The sequence below is a fragment of the Tursiops truncatus genome, chromosome 17, assembly GCF_011762595.2.
Source record: "Tursiops truncatus isolate mTurTru1 chromosome 17, mTurTru1.mat.Y, whole genome shotgun sequence".
Taxonomy (NCBI): Eukaryota; Metazoa; Chordata; class Mammalia; order Artiodactyla; family Delphinidae; genus Tursiops; species Tursiops truncatus.
In genome coordinates, this window is record NC_047050.1 from 23,947,425 (window position 1) to 23,972,565 (window position 25,141).

Below are 25,141 nucleotides of genomic sequence, written 5' to 3' on the forward strand. Positions count from 1 at the left end.
AAGACGACCTTGTTAGTAGGTTCTATACTACAATCCCTCACTTCGTAGGTGAAAACAGGGGTACAGAGAAGTCTCACAGCTTCCTCAAAGTCACCACGGGGCTGGGACTCAAACTCAGGTCCTTTTCTGCAGAGTCTGTGACTCTAATCACTCCACTGCACAGCCTGCTCAGCAGGCACGACCTCCTTCCTGCCAGGTGGTGAGTTGGTTGTTAAAACCCTCAAGCCCTGGTGATGCCCTAAGGGCATGTAAATGAGCCATTCTTGATCTTCCCAAATAGTAAATGAATGTTAACAAGCTTTTATGTAAAACTGAACTTTATTGCAATTAAAAAAGAACAAAGACAAGTTGATAAGTGCCTTTAATTACAATGCACCTGCTATTTACATGTAATTATACTTTTATATACAGCTTGAGTAAGGTTCATTACATGTAAACTATAAGATAGGACAAGTTGAACTCCAGCCTTTTGGGAACATTCAGCATAGAAATACTATGGGCAAAAATACACAGAAAACAAATACCCATTTCAGTTCCTTAGGTACCATTACTGGATAAATGATCAAGATCTGGCCACAGAAGAGAATTGTAAATATGAATCAAGTTGAAACTTATTCTTAACATGACTAACAGTATTGCTATTATTTAAACCCTAAACATAATTAATAATTGGATCACTAAAAACAACACAATTTCAACTTATACAGCACCTTTCTTACGGAATTCAAAGCATTTGTATTTATATTATCTCATTTGTCCCCATAACATCCCTATGAGGTAGGCAATGGTTGGTATCATTATCCCCATTTTGTATATGGAGAAACTGAGGCACAGAGTAGTTAATCATTTGCTCAAGGTCACACAGTAAAGTCAGTGCTGGAACGGGGACCACAGAGCCATGAGTTGATCTCCAAAACCAATGCTTCTCTTTAAACTAAATTGTCCCCTCTGAGAATTTAATTCAATACTTCAGTTCATTTTTACAAGACATAAAAACGTGCATTTTTTTCTCCCATAAAAATTGTTGAAATACTATAGGCAAGAAACAAACACTCTGGGGCAGAGGTTAGACTGATACTATGTTCTTCTAGAAAGAGTTTATGGAAGTCTCTTGTTGGTTTTGTTTTTTCATTACTAGGAGTTTCTTTCCCCAGTTTTTAAAAAAGTTAGAATGAAATATATTTGAAAGAATGCACCTAGATACCTAGAAATTATAGCTTTGGTAGCCATATTCTGCCATGCACAAACCAGGTTTATTCCTGAGTTTACAAAGAAAAAAATACCTAAACAATAATTTAAGTCTTTGAGATATTCTTTCTCAATCTTATATACATTTACGGTGTGCTTCTCAAGAGACTCAGAGTGGTAGGCAGGGCACTGGAATAAAATATTTTCCAGAGTCACACACACAGGGGCAGGAAGTCTTTCCCACATCACTTAGTTCAAATTTTACTTCTAATTCCTGCCCTACCCACCCCCTGAGAATCAAATATGTAGTTGGTACTCAGAAAAAAAATAAAGAAAAAATTTTAAAAAGGGTCAAAAATCTGAGGCATACAGGACTCTTTCAAACGCCTGTTGACGTGGATGTAAAATTCAACTTTCCCAACACGTTCCGCGAGCTTCTCCCTGAGAGCAAAGCACTGCTGATGGTGCCGCCAAATCTCCAGGACGTCAGGAGGCAGCCGTGGAGGGGCCCACAGGAGTTAAGTTTCGAGCGCGGCTCAGGAAAGACAGAGAAGCTTATATTTAAAAGCATGAATGCGAAAAAAGCAAGCACACTTACTGGATGGGTCATGATCATCATGTCAGGTTCATCTATGGGTTTGACATTAAAAATACATAAAAACTTGTCAAAGGAATGTTCAAAGACCGACTCAGGCCTTTGGTTCTAGTCTCTTCGCCTAGGGAAAGGCACTGCTGTCTGTCAGGGAAGCCTTTACTACCTAAATGAGGAGCTAAAATTACATTTCTTTTTCTCCTTAAGCTTAAAAAAGGAAAAGGAAAGAGTTTGTTTACACTCATTGTTTCCCACTTGTTGAGTTAAAAAAGCAAACAAAACAAAATAAAACCAGACGTTGCAATAAGTCGGTTCTGAAATGCAGGCTCCAGGGGACAAGACTTGTCTCTCTGTTTTAGCCTTAACTGTCCTGTGAAGGGTGCCTAACTGATATACTAGATAGGCTTTTAAGAATTAAATGTATAATGAGAATGAACATATCTGTTCTGTTAATTTGGAAAAAAATATTACACTCTAGAATACCCATTCAAATAAGCTATGATGAGAGTGAAGGTTAAAAAAATCAAAACTAAACACATCCTGCACCCTCAGGTGTGCAGAACGTGAGACCCTCAGCCACTGGATCACCTAACATCACCAAACATCAGGGATTTTGCCTATAAATGGCCAAGTTATGTTCAACATCTGGTAACTCCAGAGTTAGATGCTTGAACGTTCTCATTTCCTTGAGACCTGGAGAGGAGCTCAAACTAGTTATAACTCACATAACTCATAAGCACTGTTTCTCAGGGGATGGGGTGCAATAGCTACATGGCTAAGAAATGTTACACATAATTTACTCTAGAAGTGATTAATTCTTACAGGAAAGAGTTTTTTTTTTGTTTTTTTGTTTTTTTTTTCCCCTCTCAAAATAATCAGTGCCCTTCCACTTTATGGGTAGCTATTGGTCTGCTGTTCCAGGGATTTCCCTCCAATCTCAATACCTTGTAGGGGACCTGTGGGCTTACCTGGTTAGAGCACAGTGCTCATTTTTCTGCATTTGTGAGTCTGAGTCCTCAACAGAATTTTTAAAAAGTTCTTCTCCATGGCTCCTCAGTGCCAACCATTCTCACGAAAGATGTGGGCAAGAGTGTACATGGTTTAGCAAAGTTCATGGCAAATAACACCCAGCATCTGCTTCCCCAGGTGGATCTGTGCCTTATCGAGATAGCCCAAACGTGAGCTGGGCAGAGCTGTCTTCGTGCCAGGAGGTGCTGGGGAACGGTTTCCATGCTGCCAGGCCGGGTCTGTGATACTGAAGATCGCAATTGGTATTAGAAAAATTGGAATGGACTGGGAGTAGCAGACACAGGGGGGCCGGGGTGGTGCTGTGCAAGGTGACAGAAGGTTTAAACACTCGCAATATTGAAAACAACTTTCCCACTCTTTTGTGAATTGGACAATTTGACCATTACACAGACCTTTTTGAGACAATGAGTCACAATGATGCTAACTGTCATGAATTACTTTTGAGTAACAGGAGTACTTTGAAAATGATTGGGACCATCTAACAGATAATATGTCACTTTTTTTGGAAACTATTTTTATGAGGAAAAAAATGCACGCACAGTGAAATGCAAATTCCTATTTGTTTAGTTATATTTCAAACTCCCCCTGAAAACATGAGGCGTGTTAATACAATGCAATATTTAAGAGGTAATGACATTAAACTATTTTACTGTTGCCAATTTAATATACAGAAGTCTGAGGAATGACAATTACCAACCTTTACAATCCATTACACAAGGTGATCTGAGACAGAGCACAATACTTTTTAAAAAACACCCATAGTATATATATAAATGGCGAGCAAAGAAAAGTCCAATCTAACTGCATTAAGATAAATGATTACCAAATTGAATGCTTTTAAAAAAATTGCCTTTTTTAAGCAAAAATTGTATTTCTCATTTCATCTGGCATTAAGAAAAATCTGAACTACTATTTCCTAGTTAAATAAAAGAAGAACCTGGGAAAACAATGAAATACTTTATAAATATCAGAGACTGGATGTAAATACAACTTTAAAATGAGCAGTAGGAAAAAAAAAACCCCTTTATGAATGTTTGTTCTCTTCCGGACCATGATTTTATTTAATTTACTATGGTGATTCCAGATGAAGACTCTAATTTAACACAGTTTCTGGATCGATCTCTCTAGTCAAACACTTTCTAAGTGTATACAACTCATCTAATGATACTGTCAGGAATAATGTATTTAAGAAAAGGTACAACACAGAGCAAGAAAATACTACTACAGGACAAGAAATTTAGACTTCACTGCAAATAAAGCCATAGTTGATATTATAGACACATGTTCCTACTTTCACATCAGTCACTTATTAACACTAAACATTACACTTTAACTTTTCCCAGTTACACAGTACAATAAGCCTGCCAAGATTTCCAGGAAATAACCATGGGTACCTACTGTGCTTCCCGCAGCCAAAGCTAAGCTAGCTGGGTACCAGAAATCAACACTTTCAGAAGAACGGCATCACTAGGACACATGGACTCATGGCAACTATTACAAGGAGCATTTACAAAATCCTAAGTCAGTCTTGAACTGAGGCTCTGGGATTCTAGCCATGTTACATCACCATCTCAGAGTGGCTCTTCTGCACCGCATCCTCCACCACTGCCTGTTGATTCTGTGCTAAAATCTCATGGTTTTTGAAGACAGTGAAATAAAATGCCCTCATGTAATAACGGGTCCCTGCTTCTGCCCCCGGGTGGGCAGGTAACCTGGCCATGGCGCCATCCTGGCTCACGGGGCTCTTGTTGCCTTCGGCCAAATCTGTCTTCAAACGCCTGTCTGAAGAGGACACCTATTTTCATTCCCTTTTGTCAGGTTGAATATGTAGGGAGTTGCATGAATAAAACTATTTAAACGTACCACTGTTTTCAGCTAAGAGAATGATGGACCTAATTTAAAATCTGAATTCATTAACTAGAAAAATTCAATGAGGGCAACTTAAGATGGTTTTCCTGTAATTACAAATGAAAATGATTGGAGAACTGTTTCTTCTATTCTGCTTTTATGACAATAGTCATTACACTAGTAGGATAAACACTCAAAATAAATGACAGGATGTATCCTAATTAATTAAGCACCAGAGCAACTTTATATATATACGTGTGTATATATGGATGTGTGTGTGTATCATATATATACAACATATATATATATATATATTTTATATAGTTACTGGTAAAAGTAAGTAAATGCTCTAATTCAAAAAATGAAAATCAAATATGAGAAACAGATCTAGTGACATGCTGAGGTTAAATTTCAGCTCTTTGTGTTTACTTATTGTTAATTTAGCACTCAATTAGAATTAACTCTTGGATTTTAAGGGCAGAGAAATGAGTAATTAGCCTTTTTCCCACAAAGAGTGGTACCCTCAAAAGCTTTAATAGCCCTAATGATGTAATTTAATGCAGGGCAAGAAAAAAAATTTGTGGCAAACATATTTGCAAAAATTACTTTCTTCTAGAATTTAAAATTTCCTCAGGGCTTCCCTGGTGGCGCAGTGGTTGAGAGTCCGCCTGCCGAAGCAGGGGACACGGGTTCGTGCCCCGGTCCGGGAAGATCCCACATGCCGTGCAGCGGCTGGGCCTGTGAGCCATGGCCGCTGAGCCTGCATGTCTGGAGCCTGTGCTCCACAACGGGAGAGGCCACAACAGTGAGACGCCCGCGTACAGCAAAAAAAAAAAACAAAAAAAAACTTCCTCAAACATTTCATATAAAACAGGTTACACTTCCCTGCTGACAATATTTGAGAAATAGTACAAGCAGGACAAAAAAATTCTTCAAAACTTTCAAAATACCTGAATAAAAACAAAGATCCTACTTTTAGGCAAGATAGGTTTATAATTCTGATTTATACGACAAAAAAAATTCCTAAACTTATTTTTATCTTTTTGTATAAATTTCACCTACCTAGGTTATTATAGTTGAATGCATACATAATACGGGTGTCAACATTTTAAAGATATAGTAAACTCTTTTTTCTTTATAATATCCTTTCATATATTTAAACTATGTGGCATTTAATTCAGGATGAAATGTTTTTTAAAAGAAGCCATAGGCTTCCAACTCAAAGATTCTAGCACACACTTTCAACAAATAAAGTAAAAAGTGATGAAGTTTATGAAATACTGTACTTTAGGGTCGAAACCGTGATGCTACAACAATAAATATACTTCAGTAAGTTACCCAGTGTTCTGAAGAGCAGAGCCATCTCCTGAAGTTTATTCTGCTTCTCCCTCCTCCCCCCCAACACTCATGGACTGTGCTATCACTTATTCTTTTAGGATTTGTTCTGGAGGGCCTCAGAGTTCCTTTCAGTACTTTACATCACAACTTATTCTTAGCACAGGTTTTCAAGTCAAGAGAGATATTTCATTGCATACTTTATGGCCATAAGGCATAGCCTTGGTTTTGAAACTTCTGGGGGAATTCTGATAATGAAATTTCAAGATGATATGACTATTTATAAAGAGCTTCTCTACCTAGAAATGGTTTTACCCTTTAGAGGTCATACCCACTACCCTGGCAATAAGTAAGACATCATGAATTACAACTTTCGAGCAGTCAGGGGCTCATAAGGGACAAGCCTGCAGCACGCACAATGCTAGGTGTGCAGTGTGACATGGCTGTCACCAGATACAAAGCAACCCCACAGAGTCAAGATTGTCGGGTCAAACTCATTCATACTAAGCAATGAGACTCACTGGGCGAACCAGTGCTTACAAAGGATGTGAATTCAGAGAGCATGGGGCCTTGCACCTTCCTGATCAACTTCTCCCTAATCCAAGGTTATTCCGCCATGATCTTTTGATCAATGATGATTGTGCTTATACACATGAAGTCTTCATGGGAGAGACCAGGCTGACTGAAAAATAACGACAACCAACCAATTTACCCCAACCGAGCTACTTTACAATTTCAGAAACATATTACAGAGCAGTCACAAAATCAAGCCATGAATGCAAGGAATGGAAAAAAACATGCCCGGGAGCTGGTCCCTACAATTTTCAAGATGCTTCATCCTCCCAATTGCATTCTTTATCATAATGAGTGAAAACAGCAAGATTATTCAATCTGAAAAGTCACAGATGTCACAGCAGTACAGAATAATTGCCTCTTTTTATTTTTCTTTAGCAGTGCAGGAAAAGCTCCTTTTCTGTAGCCCACACTGCATAATAGCACTTCAACCAGGTTCATTTTAAAATGAAAAGTGAACAAGCTTCCCAATGTTGGCCTTATAAAATCTAGAGAGATGATTAAATTCAAACCAGGCTGAGCTCTCAATCTGAGTTATTTCAGCAACTGATTTTTGTAAAATGAAGGGGAAAAAAAAGTCCCAATAGGCAATTTACATTTGCAAGCACCAGGCTGCAGAATTCATCACCTTTTTCTTAAAAAAGTAGCTAAAACTTAATGAAATTATAATACCTTCTCGAGGTTAATTGCTCACAGTCATCCCTAGTCATATCTTGTTCCTCCTTCCATTTTTAGCATGTCAAATATTTCAGTACTTCCCACCACAAACCATTGAAAATGATCATTTATGTTTATTCCACTTATTTCTCCAGTGAGCCGATGATTTGACCAGGAGCTCCAAGTACCATTTGAAAAGTCAAGTCTTTAAAAACCTTCAGTGTTTTCAACACTTGGTTAGAAAAAAGGTAACAACTACTCATAATTATCCAGCTTATGTGCTTTATGGTGTCTTTTCAAAATGAGAATACAAATCATTGTACATCAAATCAAAATAGTTAATATACATTTTATCTGGCACTTTCTAGAAATTAGGCATTAAACATAAAATACCTTATAAATTTATATAACAAAAATAAATGTCTATATTTTAATCTCAGATAGATTACCTTAGGGGAGCAGTTCATGTATGAAATCCCGCACGGCTGGTGTGGCAGCGGGGGTCATCAGAAATACACATTCAAGTTCACAGCCCTTGGGAAATGGAAGCCGTGGCTGCCATCCAAACATGTGGTCTGTGTCCCAACATAGAGATTAAGGCTCTCTGTTTTGGAGGAATGAGCTCTGGGCTAAAAGAAGTATGGAAGTACCACGATATTCACTGAAGGCTCTGAAGAGTTTCAAATGCTGGGGAAAAAACCATTTTGACTATAAAAATAAAATAAAGCATCTAACAATGACTTCAAGTACTTTGGGAGAGGCTGCTGACATGGACTGCCCGAATCAGAAGGAATGAAGAGCTAAGAAGCTCAAGGGGCATCTCCAATCCTACCCACTGGCCGGTCCCGGTTCCCAGGGGCAGCTGCTTGAAGAGGACTGGGGAGCGGTAGGGAAGCAGCAACCACAATTTCTTACCATCGAAAAACACCCACGTTGAAGGCAAAGGCCAGGCTGGTGGGAGAATATCCTTGGAATGAACCATTATAAATCGGAAGATTTCAAGGGGAAAAAAGCCATTCATTTTACCGTTAGTAGCAGGCAGTAGAAAGGGGAGAGAGGGAAAGAAACCCGGCCCCTGAGAGTGGCAGTGCTTCAGGCAGGTGAGCGGTGGTTTCGGATGAGTGCTTTTCTTCCTTACTGTGTGGCTTTCTTCACAAAGAGGGTGAGACCACTGACAGCTGGGATCCTTCCAGAGGGTGTGGGTATATGAGGGAGGTGTGCTTGGGTGTGCCCGTGCCCTGGCAGTAGGGTGTGTACCTCACTGTTCTCCAAACTGAGAAGCGGTTTCGGCATCTCCAGTCATCTTCCTTTTCCGGAAGCAGCATATGCAGTGTGGCTGACACTGCTTCTTGTGTTCTGCAACAGCACTGGCCCTGCCGGCTGGTCCTATGCTAGCTGGGTTGTCTTCGGGCTGCTAGAGCCTGGTGATGTCTCGGCATTGCTGCAGGTCCCCGATGCTCTCGTAGTCATTCTCCTTTGGGAAAAGGCCGTGGTGGCTGTTGGTCTCCGGGGCAGCCTTCTCTTCCTCTCTGTTTAGAGTCTGTATCGCTTCGTAATCTGGTTCGGGCTCCTCGCCGTTGGGCCTCCCTGCTGCTGGAAGAGTGCTGACACTGTTGGGAATTTTCTCCAAGTCTTTAAGAGTAGCATAGAGATCGTTACAGGAAGAGGGCGACCTCAGAGCGGCTCCTTGGATGGAGGTATAGGTGGACTCTGGTGCTTTGAGTGACTGTCCTGATTTGTTCCCTGGCTGTCCTTTTTTATGTACTGATGAATACATTGCCGAGATCTAGAAAACAAAGGGTGAAGTGAATAAACAAGCTTCAAGCTTGATTTCTCCCTCCCCTTTTTAGTGATAAGCTAGATTTTTAGGACAATGTGTGTGTGTGTGTCCCTTTAAGACTTTATTGAGATATTACTGACACACAACACATACAAGTTTAGGGTGCGCAATAGGATGATTTGATACACATGTTGTGACATGATTACCACGATAAGGTTAGTTAACAACTCCCTTACCGTAATTGCCGTTTGTTTGGTGTGTAGTGATAACATTTCAGTGCTATTCTCTTAACAACTTTCAAGTATATAATACAGTGTTGTTAATTCTAGTTGCCATGCTGTACAGTATATTCCCAGAACTTATTACAGATGGAAGTCTGACCCTTTGACTAACATCTCCCCATTTCCCCCAGTCCCCAGCCTGTGGCAACCACCATTCTACTCTATGTCTATGAGTCTGGCTTTTTTAGATTCCACATATATGTGAGAACATACAGTATTTGTCTTTCTCTGTCTGACTTATTTGACTTAGCATAATGCCCTCCGAGTCCATCTATGCTGCTGCAGATGGCAGGATTTTCTTCTTCTTGACGGCTGAATGCTATTCCATTATGTACATACGTACGTGTGTGTGTGTGTGTGTGTGTATAAAACTACATTTTCTTTATCCGTTCATCCACTGACAGACACGTGGGTTGCTTCCATGACTTGGCTATCGTGAATGCTGCTGCAATGAACATGGGTGTACAGATATCTCTTCAAGACAGTGGTTTCACTTCCTTTGACTATATACCCAGAAATGGGTTCTTCATTATCTGTACTAATCCTGGAGTACGTAACTCCAGGAGAATTATGTGTGTCATCTACAACTTTGTAAGTAGCATAATTCTATGAAAACCAGGTCCTCTCTGGGTCTCCTCATGGGTTTGAGGAGAGCAGGTGGGGTGGGCAGCTCAAGACCCCCAGGACCTGACCACAGATCAGGTTCTATTTGGTTTCTTTATCAGAATGATATTTCACCTGCGAAAAAGGTTTGACTACTTTACAAAAAAGGGTAAAAAAAAAAAGCATTAGACCAGTGATTCTCAAAAGGGTGCGATTCAAACCAGCAGCAGCAGGATCTGGACAGTTATTGGAAAGGCAAACTCTGGGGCACCACCCCAGAACCACTGAGTCACAAACTCTGGTCGAGGGGGTCCCAGATGGGCTGATTCTGATGTCCACTAAAGTGTGAGGACCACTGAACTAGACTGTTTGATCCACTCTTCCTGCACCACAGAGATCTGAAGAGTAGCTCCTGGATTCTGGTTGGTCATATACCTATATCTGTCAGAGTATCGTTTTCCACTTTTTTCTGTTTTTTTTACTTCACTGCATACTATTGGTTAAATATACATTTACAGACGGGGCTACATTTTCTTCAGTGGGAAAACTCTTTCTTATTTGAAACCAGCCAACTCAGAAATAAAGCTAGGAGACAATCAACTTATGGGATGCTCTTTCCTATGGGAAGAGCAGCCTATTTTCCAAGGACACCTACTCAGTCTCACTAATGTACCTCCTGTAGCCACACGTATCAGGAGAGATTTCATTTTCTTTGATAGAAAAATGGATGATAGAGTAAATGGACTGATGAGGAGATTTGGGAGGTATTGTTTTATTGTTCGAAATCATGTTTGGAAATAGGGAAGAATACCCTTCATTACCTGTATTTATCTTTGCCACAGCGATTGATTTATTCAAACACCCAGGAAATAAATGAACATACTTCCTGACAGATGCTTGGCTTTGCAAGTACAGGGAGAGATGTCCTGTTCTCACACATCTCACATACTGTGCAGGAAGCTTCCAGCTGGCCTCCGAAGCTTCTTAAGACACGCCTGCCGCATGTTAACTGGTCATTTGCATGAGGACTTTTCACTACAGGCTGGTGGCTCACATTTGCCAGGCCTTGACGAGCCAAAGGTTTTGAGTCAGAGAAATAATCTTTGGGAAACTCTTGCCCTGTTGATCTGACCCTTTTCAGGACTGTGAAATTACCATTCTCTCCTTAGAGGTTTTAGTGAAAATACTACTCTCAAAATGAAGAATTAGAATTTCTTTCCATTTAGAAAAGAATTAAAAAAAAAAAAGCCTCTGCTTTTCATAGGGAGGTGCAAACATATGGAACTTTTTATTTATAAGGCGGTCCAAGCCAAAAATGTGGACAGATTATAAAGGGGTAAGTCATGGATGACAGTGATAAAGGGAACCAGCATCCTAGATATTTATTCCTCACCTTCAGGGGTAACAACAGGAGGACAAACACACCTTTACCTGTGAGAGTAATGAGCGTTGACCCCTCACCACCATTTCTGTTTCTCTTCCCTACTTTCTTCCCCATGGTCCCTGCCATTAATGCCCCCAACTCTTTGTAAGTACTTGGGTCTTCTTGGGCCTTATAGTCTTTTCTTTTTTTTGATTATAGGCTCTTTCATTAACTTACAACTTAATATTATCTCTGAGCATGAACCAAATGTGCAGAGGTTGTCATGTGAAATTTGAACTCTTATCAACGTTTCTCAAGTCTTCTAATATTCCTTTTGAATATTTGTCTCCTATGACTATTATTTTTATTTTGTATATAAATAAAAGGTTTCTCTTTAAGCCCCCTTGCTATTTAGCTTTGCAATTTTTCCCTTTAAAATCTTTCATCATTATTATTTGGTCTGTAAATTGTTATTATGTTCTCATAAATTACTCCGTTTTCCCCATTTCTCTCCTTTTTATATTCAACCCTTCCCCCATCATTCTGTTAAATTGGGATAATAGTACTTAAAATTCAGGTCTCAGTTTCAGTCTGGACTGTCTAACATTATATTACATGAATATAAAAATAAATGATTTCCATATTTATTTTTTCTAAATCTTCTTCCTAAAATGAATACACAGGAATCACAGTTCCTTATTCTATGTTAAACATTCATCAGTATAACCAGGTCCTATTTTCAAAAACCACAAACAAATGTAAGATAAGAAGAAAAGTAACTTAAAATTTTACTGCCTCCATTTATTTTAAAGGATTAGTTTCCAGATCTTTTATATTCTATCTTCTTTCCCCCCTTGTTGTTTTGGCCACACGGCTTGTGGGATCTTAGTTCCCTGATCAGGGATTGAACCTGCACCTTCGGCAGTGAAAGCACAGAGTCCTACCCACTGGACCACCAGGGAATTCCCTTATTTCTCATACCAAATGGGATGGCTCCGGGACAGTGAAAAACGCTGGTGGAGGCAAAGGAGCTGCCACAGGCCCTGGTAGGAGGGTCCTGCCTTAGTCTCCTGAGGGGAGGAGGGCCCAGTGGAGATGGAGAGGGGTTGGGGGGTGCATGAAAGTTACTTTGGAGGTGGAACTGAAGGGACTTGTTCCTGACTGCATCTGAGGACAGTGAGGAAAATGGGGTGTTAAGGATGACCCCAGGGTTTTGGCTTGTGCAACCAGGTGGATAGATGGCAGGTCCCTTCCGTGGAGCAGGAGACGTGGAGGGGGTTAGGCAACATCACCTAAGGAAAGCACTTCTGCTCCTTCAACTTTCAATGTGGGATTGTAATGTAGCTTCATATTTTAATACTCAGAGTCCTATATGGGAGGTGATGTACCAGCATAGGTACATTACTTTTGTACATGTACAAAATTTACTAAGCTAGGCATTCCAGAAAGAGGCTATATGTAGCTAGATAAATTAAGGTGTTCAGCTCTCTCTGAGTCTAGCTTGACATAATAACACAATAAATAGTGGCTTTTACAATTTTAATGCTCACTGAAAGTTTAACCAGTGAATTTTCAGCCCCGGTGCTTGGGAGAATATATCATCCTTTCTTGCTGGCGGCCATGTCTGACTCTACTTCCAAGCTGGACGTGTACTTCCTGAAGTTCCCTGCTCTCAGCCTCCCAAATTCCTAAGCCCTTCTCCCCCTGTCTCCCAGCCTGGAGCAAATTCTCTACACCCACCTGCTCCAATTTCCTGTATTTTCCAACCCACTATTAACTTCCTTCTAGAGGGGACTTTCTGACAGATTAAAGCTCCCACACTTATCATTTCTCTCTTCTCATTCCTCTTTTCTCCCCTCCCCTTTCTATTTTTCTCTGCTCCTTCTTCCCTACTGAGTTTTCTTTACTTAGCAGACCTGTTCATCTTGTCCTCTTTCTTGTCTTACCATCTGCCATTCACTCTCTCTGAGCCATTATAAAGCCAACATCCCCAAACCCTGATCTCCAACCATATGCTTAAGAGCGTACTTTAGCTTTCTCAGATGAAGGGTAACATGACAGTGCATTTACTCAAGGAAGGAGGTGCTATTCTCTATTGCATGAGCTTTCTGGTTATTTAAAAACTAACAGGGCTTCCCTGGTGGCGCAGTGGTTGAGAGTCCACCTGCCGATGCAGGGGACACGGGTTTGTGCCCCGGTCCGGGAGGATCCCACATGCTGCGGAGCGGCTGGGCCCGTGAGCCATGGCCGCTGAGCCTGCGCGTCCGGAGCCTGTGCTCCGCAACGGGAGAGGCCACAACAGTGAGAGGCCCGCGTACCGCAGAAAATAATAATAATAATAAAAAAAACTAACAAAACTCACCTCTTCTTCTGTGAGAGTTGGGTCTTCTTCCCGGGACTTGTATGACAACGAACTAAATCTCTGTTAGAAGAAACATAAACCAAGAGAAGGGAGTTTGAAGTCAATAATCGAACCTTTCTCGTGCATATGCTTTGATCCACCTATCTACAAAAATGTTTTCAAATGATATTTGGAGAAGAAATTATTTTCTACAAAGAAATTATATAAAGCACCTGAGGAATAAACACATAAAAAGTATGTTTTTGCATACCCAGTAGTATTACACTTAGAGAAACTTCTGGTTGTTTATTTGAATCTGCAGGTACAAATAAAACGAACAGTTACGTGGACTACTGTTTCAATTCCTAATTGTCACTGACGGATTGATCATCAATGAGAGATGGAAAGCCTGATGAAGAAAAAAACATGGTTTCTTTATCAAGTGCCGGAATTTTATATTTCTACAGCTTGCCTGAGCCATCAGGAAGATTCTTAAGTCATCTGGAAACTTTTCACAGCTAGTGGAGAACTCAGCTCACATTTTGTCACTTGCTACCTGCCTCATTTCTCAATGATTTTGGTTCCTGCTTCACTGATTCTGTCTCTAACGCATCTCCTGCCTGAATTCTTGCTGACTGCAACAAACAGGGATCCTTCCAAGCCTGCCCCAGCTCCCTGACCTCCCTGCCCCGACCCTGTCCTCCCGCCAACCTCACTGTTCACTCTCCCAGCTACACCTCGGACTTCTCTTACCCTAAACAGACACCCCACCCTCCCATCTCCTTGCAGCCCCCTTCAGACCAGCACTCCTCGATCAAGCCCACTCCTCCCATAACCCAGTTCCTACAATCCTGCAAAACGTTTTTGAGTGTGTCGCTTCTCCTGGGCGTCCTTCCTTTCTGCCCTGTCAAACTCCACTGCCACACGTTAAACACTCCACTCCCTTCTTGGTCCCTGGTGAACTCATCCCTCGAGTGAGTCCTTAATGCTGCTCTGAATCCTTCTATCACCTGGTCCCTGGTCTCCTAGCTCCCTGCTTCACGTCTTCCCCTCTCTTCCCAAACTCCCAACACCTCTTCACCCATCCTCATGCTTAGCTGAGGACCTTGAGAAAACTGAAGGAAACGAGAGAAATGTCTATAAACTTTTACCTCCCCCACCTGCCCCCAGTCTCTGCATTCATGTACCTTCCTTCCTGTCAGTTGCCACAGATGAACTTTCCATGCTTCTCCTTAATGATCCTCTCCTCCTGTGCACTAGATTCTGACCCCTCACACTCACTCGTGGATATAAGCTCCAGCGTCTCTCCCATTTTGTCTACATCATCAGCTTTCCCCCTCTGTGGAGTCATCCCCATTCATGTAAAAACAAGCTATTTATTCTAAAAACAAAACCAATCCACCCTTCTTCCAGTTCTATTACTCCTTCCTTTATAGTAAAACCTCTTAAGAGAGCTCTCTGAAAAAGTCACTCAAATAACTTGTCTCTTCCTATTCTCTCTCTAAACCCATTTCAGTCCGGTTTCTGCCTCTTCACTTCAGTGAAACTGCTCTTGTCAAGGACACCGAAGTCCACGTGTAACTATCTCTCCTGACCCACCTGCTGCATCTGATGCAGGGGTCACTCCTTCCTCCCTGAAAGTTTGCCCTTGGCTTCTAGGACACTGTACTTTCCTGTTTTTTCTCTCCTGTTTTGCTCTCTTCTGCTGGCTCCTTTTCTTTCCTGGACCTGTGTCCTTGGAACTCTTCTAGTTCCCGTTCACACGTACTCATGCAGTGATCTCATCTGATGTCAGCTTTGACAACAAATTTCTGCTGCTGACTTCCAAATGTACAAACCCAGCCCAGGCCCTTCCTCGTAAACCTGCTCCCCCATCCAGCTGTTCTCTGACATCTCTACTTGGATGACCAATATCTATCTCAAAGCAATAGGTCCAGCCCGGAACACCCAAGTTGCCTCCCAAGTCTGCTCTGCCTACAAGTCCTTTCTACTTCAGTTAATGGCAATTCCATCCTTCCAGTGGCTCAGGCCAAAGCCCGGACTCATTGCTTCCTCTTTCTTTCATCCACATCTGGTCTATCAACAAATGTCCTGGCTCTAGTTTAGTGTCTCCCGTTACTCCTGCCCTGATCCGAGCCACCTCGTCTCTCGTCTTGCTTATTAGAATGGCTACCCAACTGGTCTCCTTGCTTCCATTCTTCATAGGTGAATTTCAGCTCCATCAGAGCAATCCTTTCCTAACCCAGATTAAGCCACCATTCTTCTGTGCAAGGCTTTCGAGTGACCCCATTTTATTCAGATTATAAGCCAAGGCTATACAGCGTTGGGGCCCTGCTTACCTTTCTTCCTACTTCCCTTAGCGTTGCTCTCCCCTCTCCAGCCACGCCCACCCCTTCTTCTTTCCCGGAGAGGCCGGGCCTGCTCTGGCCTCAGGACCTTCACACTGGCCATCCCCTCTGCTTCATTTGCTCTGCCCCCCAAAATGTGTACCAACTCACTCTCTCACCTCCTTTAACATTTTGTTCAAATGCCCCTTCACAGCCAGGCATACCCTGACCACTCTATTCACAATTGTGCTCCCACCCAACTTTCCTAAACCCCCGGATTCTGCTCTAATTTTTTCCTTTAAACTTTAAAGCCTTCTAAGATACCACATACTTTACTTACATACGTATTTATGTCTCTATCTCCTTACTTAAATGTAAGCTCCACGGGGGCAGAGATTTTTGTTCATTTATATGTTTTGTTCACTAGTGTATTCTCAGCACCTGTATCATGTGGCTTATAGTAGGTGCTCATTAAAATCTTTTTGCAAATAAATGCATGAATATTAAACATTTCAAGTTCTCCCAATCACTTAAAATTAGGCTGGTTTATATGGAGATGATGGATTATTCATTCCTGTATTACTATAGAAAGGTAATCTGCTTCCCAGATGGCTATTTCCAGTTTCTAATGTGACATCTGCAGAATTGCTTACTTAGCAGTGGTTAGACAGTCAACTCTCTTACCTTTCAAATGCTTGTAAGTAAAGAAGTTTTAACTGCTTTAGGCAGCATAAACGTCACATTAGTTTTATTATCTTTAGTTATACAAAGGGCAAAAAAAAATAGGCTGCATTTTACAAATAGATTCATAAATACTTTACTGAGGCTCTCAATGGCTCACTTTACGGGTAAAACGAAAAGCTGAAATGCATTCAGAGAACACGACACAGAATGACTCATTGGCATAAGCTATATAACCCTAGCCGGACCTCCCCTTTTGATCATGAACGGCACAAGTTTTTCAAGGCTACTACTGACTGACTAGTCCCTACTTGGCCTTCCTACCAAAACTTGAGAAGAGAACCCTACTTTTTTCTCTGCAGAGAATGGAAATTAGATATGAGTTGCCTAAAGAAGGTAGGGCCTAGTTTAAATCCCAAGGAAATGCTGACAGCTGGAGATGTGAATTCCAAGCTATGGTGGCTCAGACATCAGCTTACGAGACACCCACAGAGAAGGCTCGGGGATTGTTAGTACATTTTAGAGCTCTGTTGAATAGTTACACTTAAGAGCTACAGGGTAGTATTTAGAAATTGTCACAAAATAAAATCTTTTACTTGATTCCTATAAAAGTCTATACATAATCAGATACGCCCAGTGGCACCTGTGAACTGGTCCCCTCTGCCTGTTCTTGTGCTCTGATTTCTGGGACCCGGGGAGCGGGGAGATCACCCCACTGCCTGGGGTGGTAACAAGTGGAAGAGGCTAAGTGGGTGGCAAAGAGTCTCATCTTTCCAGTTCTTGGTCTTCACCATGAAGAAAATAATACTGTCCCCATTAGACATGATGCAAAAACTGGAAGATATCCAAGGAAGGTGCCAAGTGAGAAATATTTTGTAAATATGAGCTTTCAGTATTTTGTTACTTGGAAGGGGGAACAAAAAGTCAAACACAGCTTCCACTAAAACAGCTTCCACCATTCAATGCACGTGAAGGTGCTAGCATGTATTCCTTAGAACAACGTGCACGCAAAAGCCCCAGGATCAGCTAGACGCCCAATTGTGACAAAAGCTCTGAAACCAATGTGCTGGAGCCCACCTTGTTGGCTTCACTGGTCCCCTCGGCGGCCCCTTCTTCTCCTGTTTTACTCTCTGCCTGTTCCTGAAGGTTTTCATTTTCATCCAGAAGTTTAATGGGGACAGGGGGTGGCGCCTCCTCTTCTGGATCCCATGAATTTCCAAGAATACTCTCTGCATTAGCGCTTTGTCGACACTTTCTGTTTCTGTCCACGGAGGCATATTCGGCAAAGTCTGTTTTGCCACTGGTCTGGGGCCCCGGAAGCTCTTTCACAGTGGAAGTTGACTTCGACCTGCTGCTGTGGCCTCCAGCTGAGTGGGCGGCGGCCGTCACCTCCTTAATTTCTTTCACAGTTTCATACAAGCAGTCCTCCACCATATTTTCTTGTGAGGCACTGTCCTTGAGCACTTCGTACGGCCCCTCCATCCCCAGACCCTGGTCCCCGTCCGCGCTTTCTCCATTGAGCGTCGTGTCCACTTCGCTCTCAGGAGGAATTCTGGGCAACTCCCGGCTCTGATGACATTTTGGCTTCCCTGTGCTGTCCTGGGAGTCCAGCAGATCTGAAGCTGAGGTCTGGACTTCCTCATAATGCTGCGTGCAGGTCATGGTGCTGTCTTCTGAAAGAACTAAAGCAGTGGGAGTATTAAAAGTGGAGAAAGACAATTTCTGACATAATTATTACAGTGAATCAGATGATGTCAAGTTAGGTGAAATCAAAGTGCTGGCTTTTTATTTGATTTGAGGCTGTAAATTACAGATGTTTTGACTGTTAGTGGATATTCTTATTTCAATCACAGTGTAAACTAAAGCCATCCATTACATCTTTCCAATAGAGTATTTAATAAATTGTCTTGGCTATCAATTTGGGTCACAGTTATACAGTCTTTGCTGTTACTCCTGATGGGCTCCTTGTAGGCAGTGTCCAAAGTGACCAGAGGATGAAAGTGACACTGCATAGGGCCAAACTGTGGGAGGCTGGGCTCCAAGGGGGGGGCATGTGTGGCAGCGACTCTCCCGGCCCTACTGGCCTCCTCTCGTGTGGAGGGAATACCTGGGAGCCATCCCCCTTCACAGGTCACTTTGTTTGAGAGACAATGGAAAAAATGGGGCAAAAATGTGCCCAGAGCAGTATCCCAAAGGGTCCGCCTACCCTGTGCCTTTTTAAAGCTCTTCCTTCCATCTTACTGGCTCCCGGTGCCAACATTTTTACCTCAAATTAGAAAATTCGTATTTGAAATTCTTAGATTGCTACAGAAACGTTACTGCGTGGAGCCATTCAGCCATCCCTTTATCAAATGTTTTTTGAGTGCCTCCTAGGTGCCAGGGATGGTTGAAGTGCTGGGGAGACATCATTCATCAGTGAGGTCCAATGAGTCCTGCCCTTTGGGTACTTACACTGCAGTGAGCCAGTTATTAAATTACTGTCTCTCCACTGTATGTTCTTTATATACTATATATTCTTCATATATATAAGTGTATGTATATAATATATATATTATATAAAGTAAATATATACTTAAACATGTATTTGTACTGGTATATTCATATATATTTACTTTATATAATATATATATTCCTTATATATCGTATATATTCTTTACATCTGTGTGTGGGTTTATAACTTAGTTTTTCTTTTTTGATGTTGGGGGTAGGAGTTTATTTATGTATTTATTTATTTTTGGCTGTGTTGGGTCTTCGTTTGTGTGCGAGGGCTTTCTCTAGTTGTGGCAAGCGGGGGTCACTCTTCATCGCCGCGCGCGGGCCTCTCACTACCGCGGCCTCTCGTTGCGGAGCACAGGCTCCAGACGCGCAGGCTCAGGAGTTGTGGCTCACGGGCCCAGTTGCTCTGCGGCATGTGGGGTCCTCCCAGACCAGGGCTCGAACCCGTGTCCCCTGCATTAGCAGGCAGATTCTCAACCACTGCGCCACCAGGGAAGCCCTATAACTTACAGTTTTTAACCCACTTGGTTTTACTGACTAGACTGGGATTCTCTAAGACCCTGGAGTCCAGAACAGTGTCTAATGCATGGTTGACTCCACTGTTTTTACATGAAAATCTAAATGAGTGAAAGAAGAAATAAAGTGCTCACCTCTTATCCTGAAAAAAAAAAGAAAGACTACTTCTCTTTAGGGGGACTAGAAATAGTGTCCCTGAAGAGTATCTCGGGAAAATGATAATGGAACCCTCGTCGGAAGTTACCATCACTACCCACTGTGTTCTAAATACTTGATCATCAAGGAGGGGGTGAACTTTTGCCCTCTGGAATTAGATGTCTGTGTCACGGTGGACAGAGAACGGGCACTGGAGTCTGAAGCCTCCGGTGTCAATCCTGACTGTCCCCCAGTTTCCTTGTCTGTAACTGGAGGTAAGAGGAGGATTTGCTACCCCAGGTGAAAGCGCTCTGTAAACTGGGGAGTGGAAATGTGGCTGTGACTTTGGTGAGCGAGCACATCCTGGGCGTGAAACAGGCAGCATGCAGAGTGGTCCTAAGGGTGTACCCAGGAGTCAGATGAAGGGTTCAAATTACAGATCCTCAGAGCACTGACCATAACATCTTAGGCAAGTGATTAACCTCTCTGTGCCAGACAGAATAATGCCCACCCCCCACCCACCCCCCACTCAGGAACCCACGTCCTCTTCCCTGGATCCTGTGTGTTTCATTCCACGGCAAGGGAGGAATTAAGGATACTGATGAACTATTAGCTGATCTTGAGATGGGGAGGAAAACTGGGGCATCCAGGTGGGCGCGGTGTAATTCTGAGGGTCCTCATCAGTGGAAGATGGAGGCAGGACAGTCGGAGAGAGACTTGAAGATGGAGGGAAGTCCAGGACCAAGGAATGCAGGAGGCTTCTGGCAGCGGAAGCAGGCAAGGAACTAGATTCTTCCCTAGAGCCTTGGGGAAGGAGCGCAGCCCCGCTGATACTTTGATTTTAGCCCAGGGAGACCCGGTTCAGACTCTGACCTCCAGAGCTCCAAGTTCATAAACCTGTGTTCTTCTAAGGCACTAAGTTTGTGGTAATTTGTTGCAGCAGCAATGTTTCAGTTGCCTCATCTGTAAATTGTGAAGAGTAATAATCCCTACCCTACAGGGCAGTCATATTAGTCATGGTAACCTTATAGTTGCTAGCATAAACGGGTTAGCAAAAATGAGTTAGTACAGGGCTTCCCTGGTGGCGCAGTGGTTGAGAGTCCGCCTGCCGATGCAGGGGACACGGGTTCGAGCCCCGGTCCGGGAAGATCCCATGTGCCGCCGAGCGGCTGGGCCCCGTGAGCCATGGCCGCTGAGCCTGCGCGTCCGGAGCCTGTGCTCCGCAACGGGAGAGGCCACAGCAGTGAGAGGCCCGCGTACCGCAAAAAAAAAAAAAAAAAATGAGTTAGTACACATACAAATCTTAGAACAATGGCACAAGAAGCCAATTCATAGATATTAACTTTTCATCCGAATGAGATTTTTTTGGCTAAAACTGGTAGCAATACAAAAGGTAAGCAAGAACAAACACATTTCCTAGTTTTTGAGCCACATTTTCTGAAACCCTTTCTCAGGTGATGAGGCCTGTGTGGATAGCTGGTATTTCTGCAGAACTTACTGTCACCGTTGGTGAGTGCCCCGTTCTGTTCGCTGCTGGCAGGCGCGTCTGTGGCCAGGCTGGTAACTGAACGGCTGAACATCTCCTTGTCGGAAGGCTGCAGAAACAAAGGCACCAAAAGGATCAGACTGCGTGGCAGAGGGGAATATCCATGGCTTTTTTATGGGGGGGGGGGGTATTTTTAAAAATTCATTCATTCATTCATTCATTATTTTTGCCAAACCGCACAGCTTGTGGGATCTTAGTTCCCCAACCAGGGATTGAACCCTGGCCCTCGGCAGTGAGAGTGCAGAGTCCTAACCACTGGACCGCCAGGGAATTCCCTCCATGGTTTCTTCTAAAAATGAAAACAACAACAAAAGCCAAACCCACTGCTTAGATTTAAGTTAAGCGAAACGAAATAAAATCGAGTTCCTCAGTTGCACTAGTCACATTTCAAGGGCTCAGTGGCCACACGTGGACAGTGGTTACCCTATCAGTGCAGTTACAGAACACGTCCATCTTGGTGGAAGGTTCTATCGGACAGGGCCGTCCTGGGAATCTTCCGAGGCCGCCATCCACAGAGCTTCCCATCTGGTAATCACAAAGAGGCTATGGTAGGTTGTGGGGTCTCAGGTCCCTTATCTCAAGGTAAGGGGGACCAGAAGCCCCAGGGCTGATTGGAATCAGCTCCAGCAGAGAGAGGCCTCATCCTTCTACCAGGGGTGCCGGAAACGTTACCTTTTTTAAGGGTGTGTCATGCCGAGGAAAACATCACCTTTGTCATCTGAAGGGAAGGGACTTAAATCTGATCAAAGATAATGTCACTGATGTCTGAGACTCAGAAATCAGCCAAGTCTCTGCTTCAAGGTTCACCGAAACCATCATATGCTAAAAAGTGGTTTGCAAACCTTTCTTATTCTCACAAACAAATTCAGGATGCTTGGAGGGAAGAATGGCATTGATTGTTTTCTACTGGGCTAGCCTGGGTGGACAGTACATGGCATGATACGCCAGGCTGAGCTACAGCTATGACTAGCCTGAAGGTAAGGTGGTAGCTCACATATTTCTTGAAATATGCAGCTGGTCCCACGTAGCAGCTGACTCACTGCTGATATGATCTGTTCCCCCTTCCCACTCATGGAATGCATGGCCTGCGGGACCCAGGAGGCCACACTGGACCATGTTCCAGGAGTCCACCTGGGAAGTTCTGATGTAAACAGCACCACAGCCTTGGCTAGCTGGCTTCACAAATTCTCTGACTTGGGAACCAAGTAATAATAACAGAGAGCAAACAGCTCATGCTGCGTCATGATCCAAACATGTACCGGGAGTCAGCTATTTCAATCCCATGCAGCCCGTGAGATGGGTCGTTGTGTTAGGTTGCGGGACGGCTGCAGACACAGGTGCCCATTCACAGAAATGACGTCACCCCTGGGCAGGAGTCAGCTGTGGGGGGAGGATGGCTCCCAGGTGGGCCCGTAACAGCACAATCAATCCGTCACAGCTGAATTATCATACTCTAGGCTCTCACCACCATTTCTTCTCTTAGCTTCTACGAGAAAACGCCTGCTGGAGCTCCAAACACAGAAGCCAGGAGGGAGCCTCTCTCTCACTGAAGCTTCAGATGCAGCCAGGGGACACCCCCAACCCCCGCCGGCCTTTTTCACCTTAGGATTTAAAGGCAGCTCCTCTGGGGCTGTGGAGTGATCAGTGTGTGTCGGGGTGTGTGTCAGCCGGGATCAGGGGTGGGGAAGGCTGGCTGACTACAAGGACTTGTCAGGCCTGGGATGGAGACTGTGCAAGTTGTACAAAATTGAGAAGCTAGGATAGAAGCTTGTAAAGAGAGCCATGTGATGTGTGTGTGCAAACGTTCACTCCCTTGCTCACACATTCGTATGAGAGAGGCTATGGGGGGCTATTAATGAAGGACACTGCACACGGAGAGCCAGATCTTCCTTTTATCCACCCGCCACTCTCTTCCCGTCTCACCCAGGGCTGCTGCTGGGCGTTAGCAGAAGAGCAGGAACCAAAGGTCTAGAGCAGAGGTTCTCACACCTGAGCAAACATCAGGATGACCCGAGGGCTTGCTCCCAGCCTCCCCCCCCCCCACCGCCCGCCCCCGAGTCTTCTAACAAATGGAGATGGAAGCCTCTCCCCCAGCCCCGCGTCTCCTGCCAACGGGCACCAAGGAGAGTGGCAAGGGGAAGAAAGCTGGGGCCTGGGACCTGCACGTGGGAGAAGCCACAGTGGAGGTACCATCCCCTCTCCCACCCGCCCTCTGGGTGCCTGCACAGCGGCAATCCAACAGAGGCGCTGGGGGCAGGTGAGAAGCGGGGATACAGACAACCAGAGACTGCAGTGAGGGTGACAAGGGGGGTAAAAAGGAGGAGGGTGATGAGAAACCCGGAAAGCAGTGGAGGGTGTGTGTGTGTGAGCCGCCTGCATACAGAAATGAAAGGAAGGAACTCCCCAGGGGTTCCCAGGAGAGGAGGGCTGACCACTTCGCTGCCTGGCCTGGAAGAATCCCTCAATCCTAGGGCAGGGCCCCCGGGGACGCCTCCTGGGTGAGCTTGGAACCTGGCTGCTGGCTGAGTGTTTCATACCAGACCTCACATGACATACTTCAGTCATCCATCTTTCCTTTTTGCCCCTTCTTCCTCCAACCAGTTTATGCCTGATCTTGAGAAATTACGTCTGGGACAGGAAGCATCTTCACCATTTCAGCCTTGCGAATATGAGGGCGGCCCCATCCCCAGCTGCTGGAATTGCTCAGCCAGTTAAAGGCATGGGCCTGAGGGGAGAGAATGAGGTGGGACCAGGACGCCCAGCCTGCTCCCTATCTGGGTGAATCCAAGAGGCCCGCGGGGCTCGATCAGGACCCTTTAGGACACAGAGCAAGAAAACCCAGCAAGGCCAGGCCACATCTGGGATGCTGGGGGTCCCAGGCTCCAGTAAGCTTAATGATCAGCTGTTACAGGTTGAATTTTATCATCTCCAAATTCTTCTATATTGAAGTCCGAACTCTCAATACCTTAGACTTGGCCTCATTTGGAAACAGGATCGTTGCAGATGAAACATGTTAAGATGAGGTCATATCGGAGGCCTTAAAAAAGGGTAACTTGGGCAGAGACAGACACACATAGAGGGAAGACGGTGTGAAGAGTCACAGGGAGAACATAACGTAAGGGCAGAGATCTTCAAACCAAGCATCACTAAAGGCTGCCAACCGACCACGGTAAGCTAGGAGAGTGGCCTGTAACAGATGCGCTCTCACAGCTCTCGCAAGGAACCAACCCTGCTGCCACCTTGATCTCGAATTTCTAGCCTCTAGAACTGTGACATGATAAATTTATTAAGCCACTCAGTTTATGGTCCTTTGTTAGGACAGTTCTAGCCAACTAATACACCGGCTGGAGCCCAGCAGAGGCAAAACAGAAACGTCCCTGCAGTAGGTTGGAACTATCTGAGGATCCTTCCAGCAGTGGCACAACTGCATCCGTTTCAGAAGCTCTCCCAACAACCTGGCTAATTGCACAGGCCTCTAGCCACGGTGAATATAAACCTGCAGCAAGAGGACCGGCCCAGGCATCCAGTTAACTCTGGCTGAATTGCTTCCCTGGGCTTCCTTCAGGCTGTAGGCTTGTGGGGACCTGCTTTAGATAAGCGGCTGCTGCTTTAAAGCTCGTGCACGCGTGCTCACCACGTTCATCAGGTTCTCATGGTCTCCGCTGTGCTGTCTCGGCTTCTTTTCTCTGAAACAGAAAAGGAAACATGGCTGTAACATCCAACGTGCTATCTAAAATCAAACATACACTCCCCTTTCCTATTCAAACTTTGATCGACACTTAAATAATCTCTCTTTTAAAAACCGGGTTTATTTTGCCAAGGAAGCAGAAGCCGGACAATTCACTCTACC

The 25,141-nt window shown here is 43.9% G+C and overlaps 1 protein-coding gene across 9 annotated transcripts in view; it reads right to left on the bottom strand.

Annotated features, from left to right (window-relative positions):
• Positions 1–299: 299 nt before the first annotated feature.
• PAG1 (phosphoprotein membrane anchor with glycosphingolipid microdomains 1) overlaps positions 300–25,141 on the bottom strand; it is a 142,734-nt gene continuing 117,892 nt past the window's right edge. For 6 of the 9 annotated variants that reach the window (XM_019926290.3, XM_073794556.1, XM_019926287.3 and 3 more), the window contains 5 exons: positions 24,926–24,977; positions 21,244–21,340; positions 17,676–18,280; positions 13,612–13,671; positions 300–9,008 (listed from right to left, as the gene is read on the bottom strand). In XM_019926290.3, the coding sequence (XP_019781849.1) occupies positions 8,637–9,008; positions 13,612–13,671; positions 17,676–18,280; positions 21,244–21,340; positions 24,926–24,977 (1,186 nt within the window). In that variant the 3' untranslated portion in view covers positions 300–8,636. The remainder of the gene's footprint in view (positions 9,009–13,611; positions 13,672–17,675; positions 18,281–21,243; positions 21,341–24,925; positions 24,978–25,141) is intronic. The other 3 variants (XR_002174594.3, XR_002174593.3, XR_002174592.3) reach the window with 3 other exon arrangements.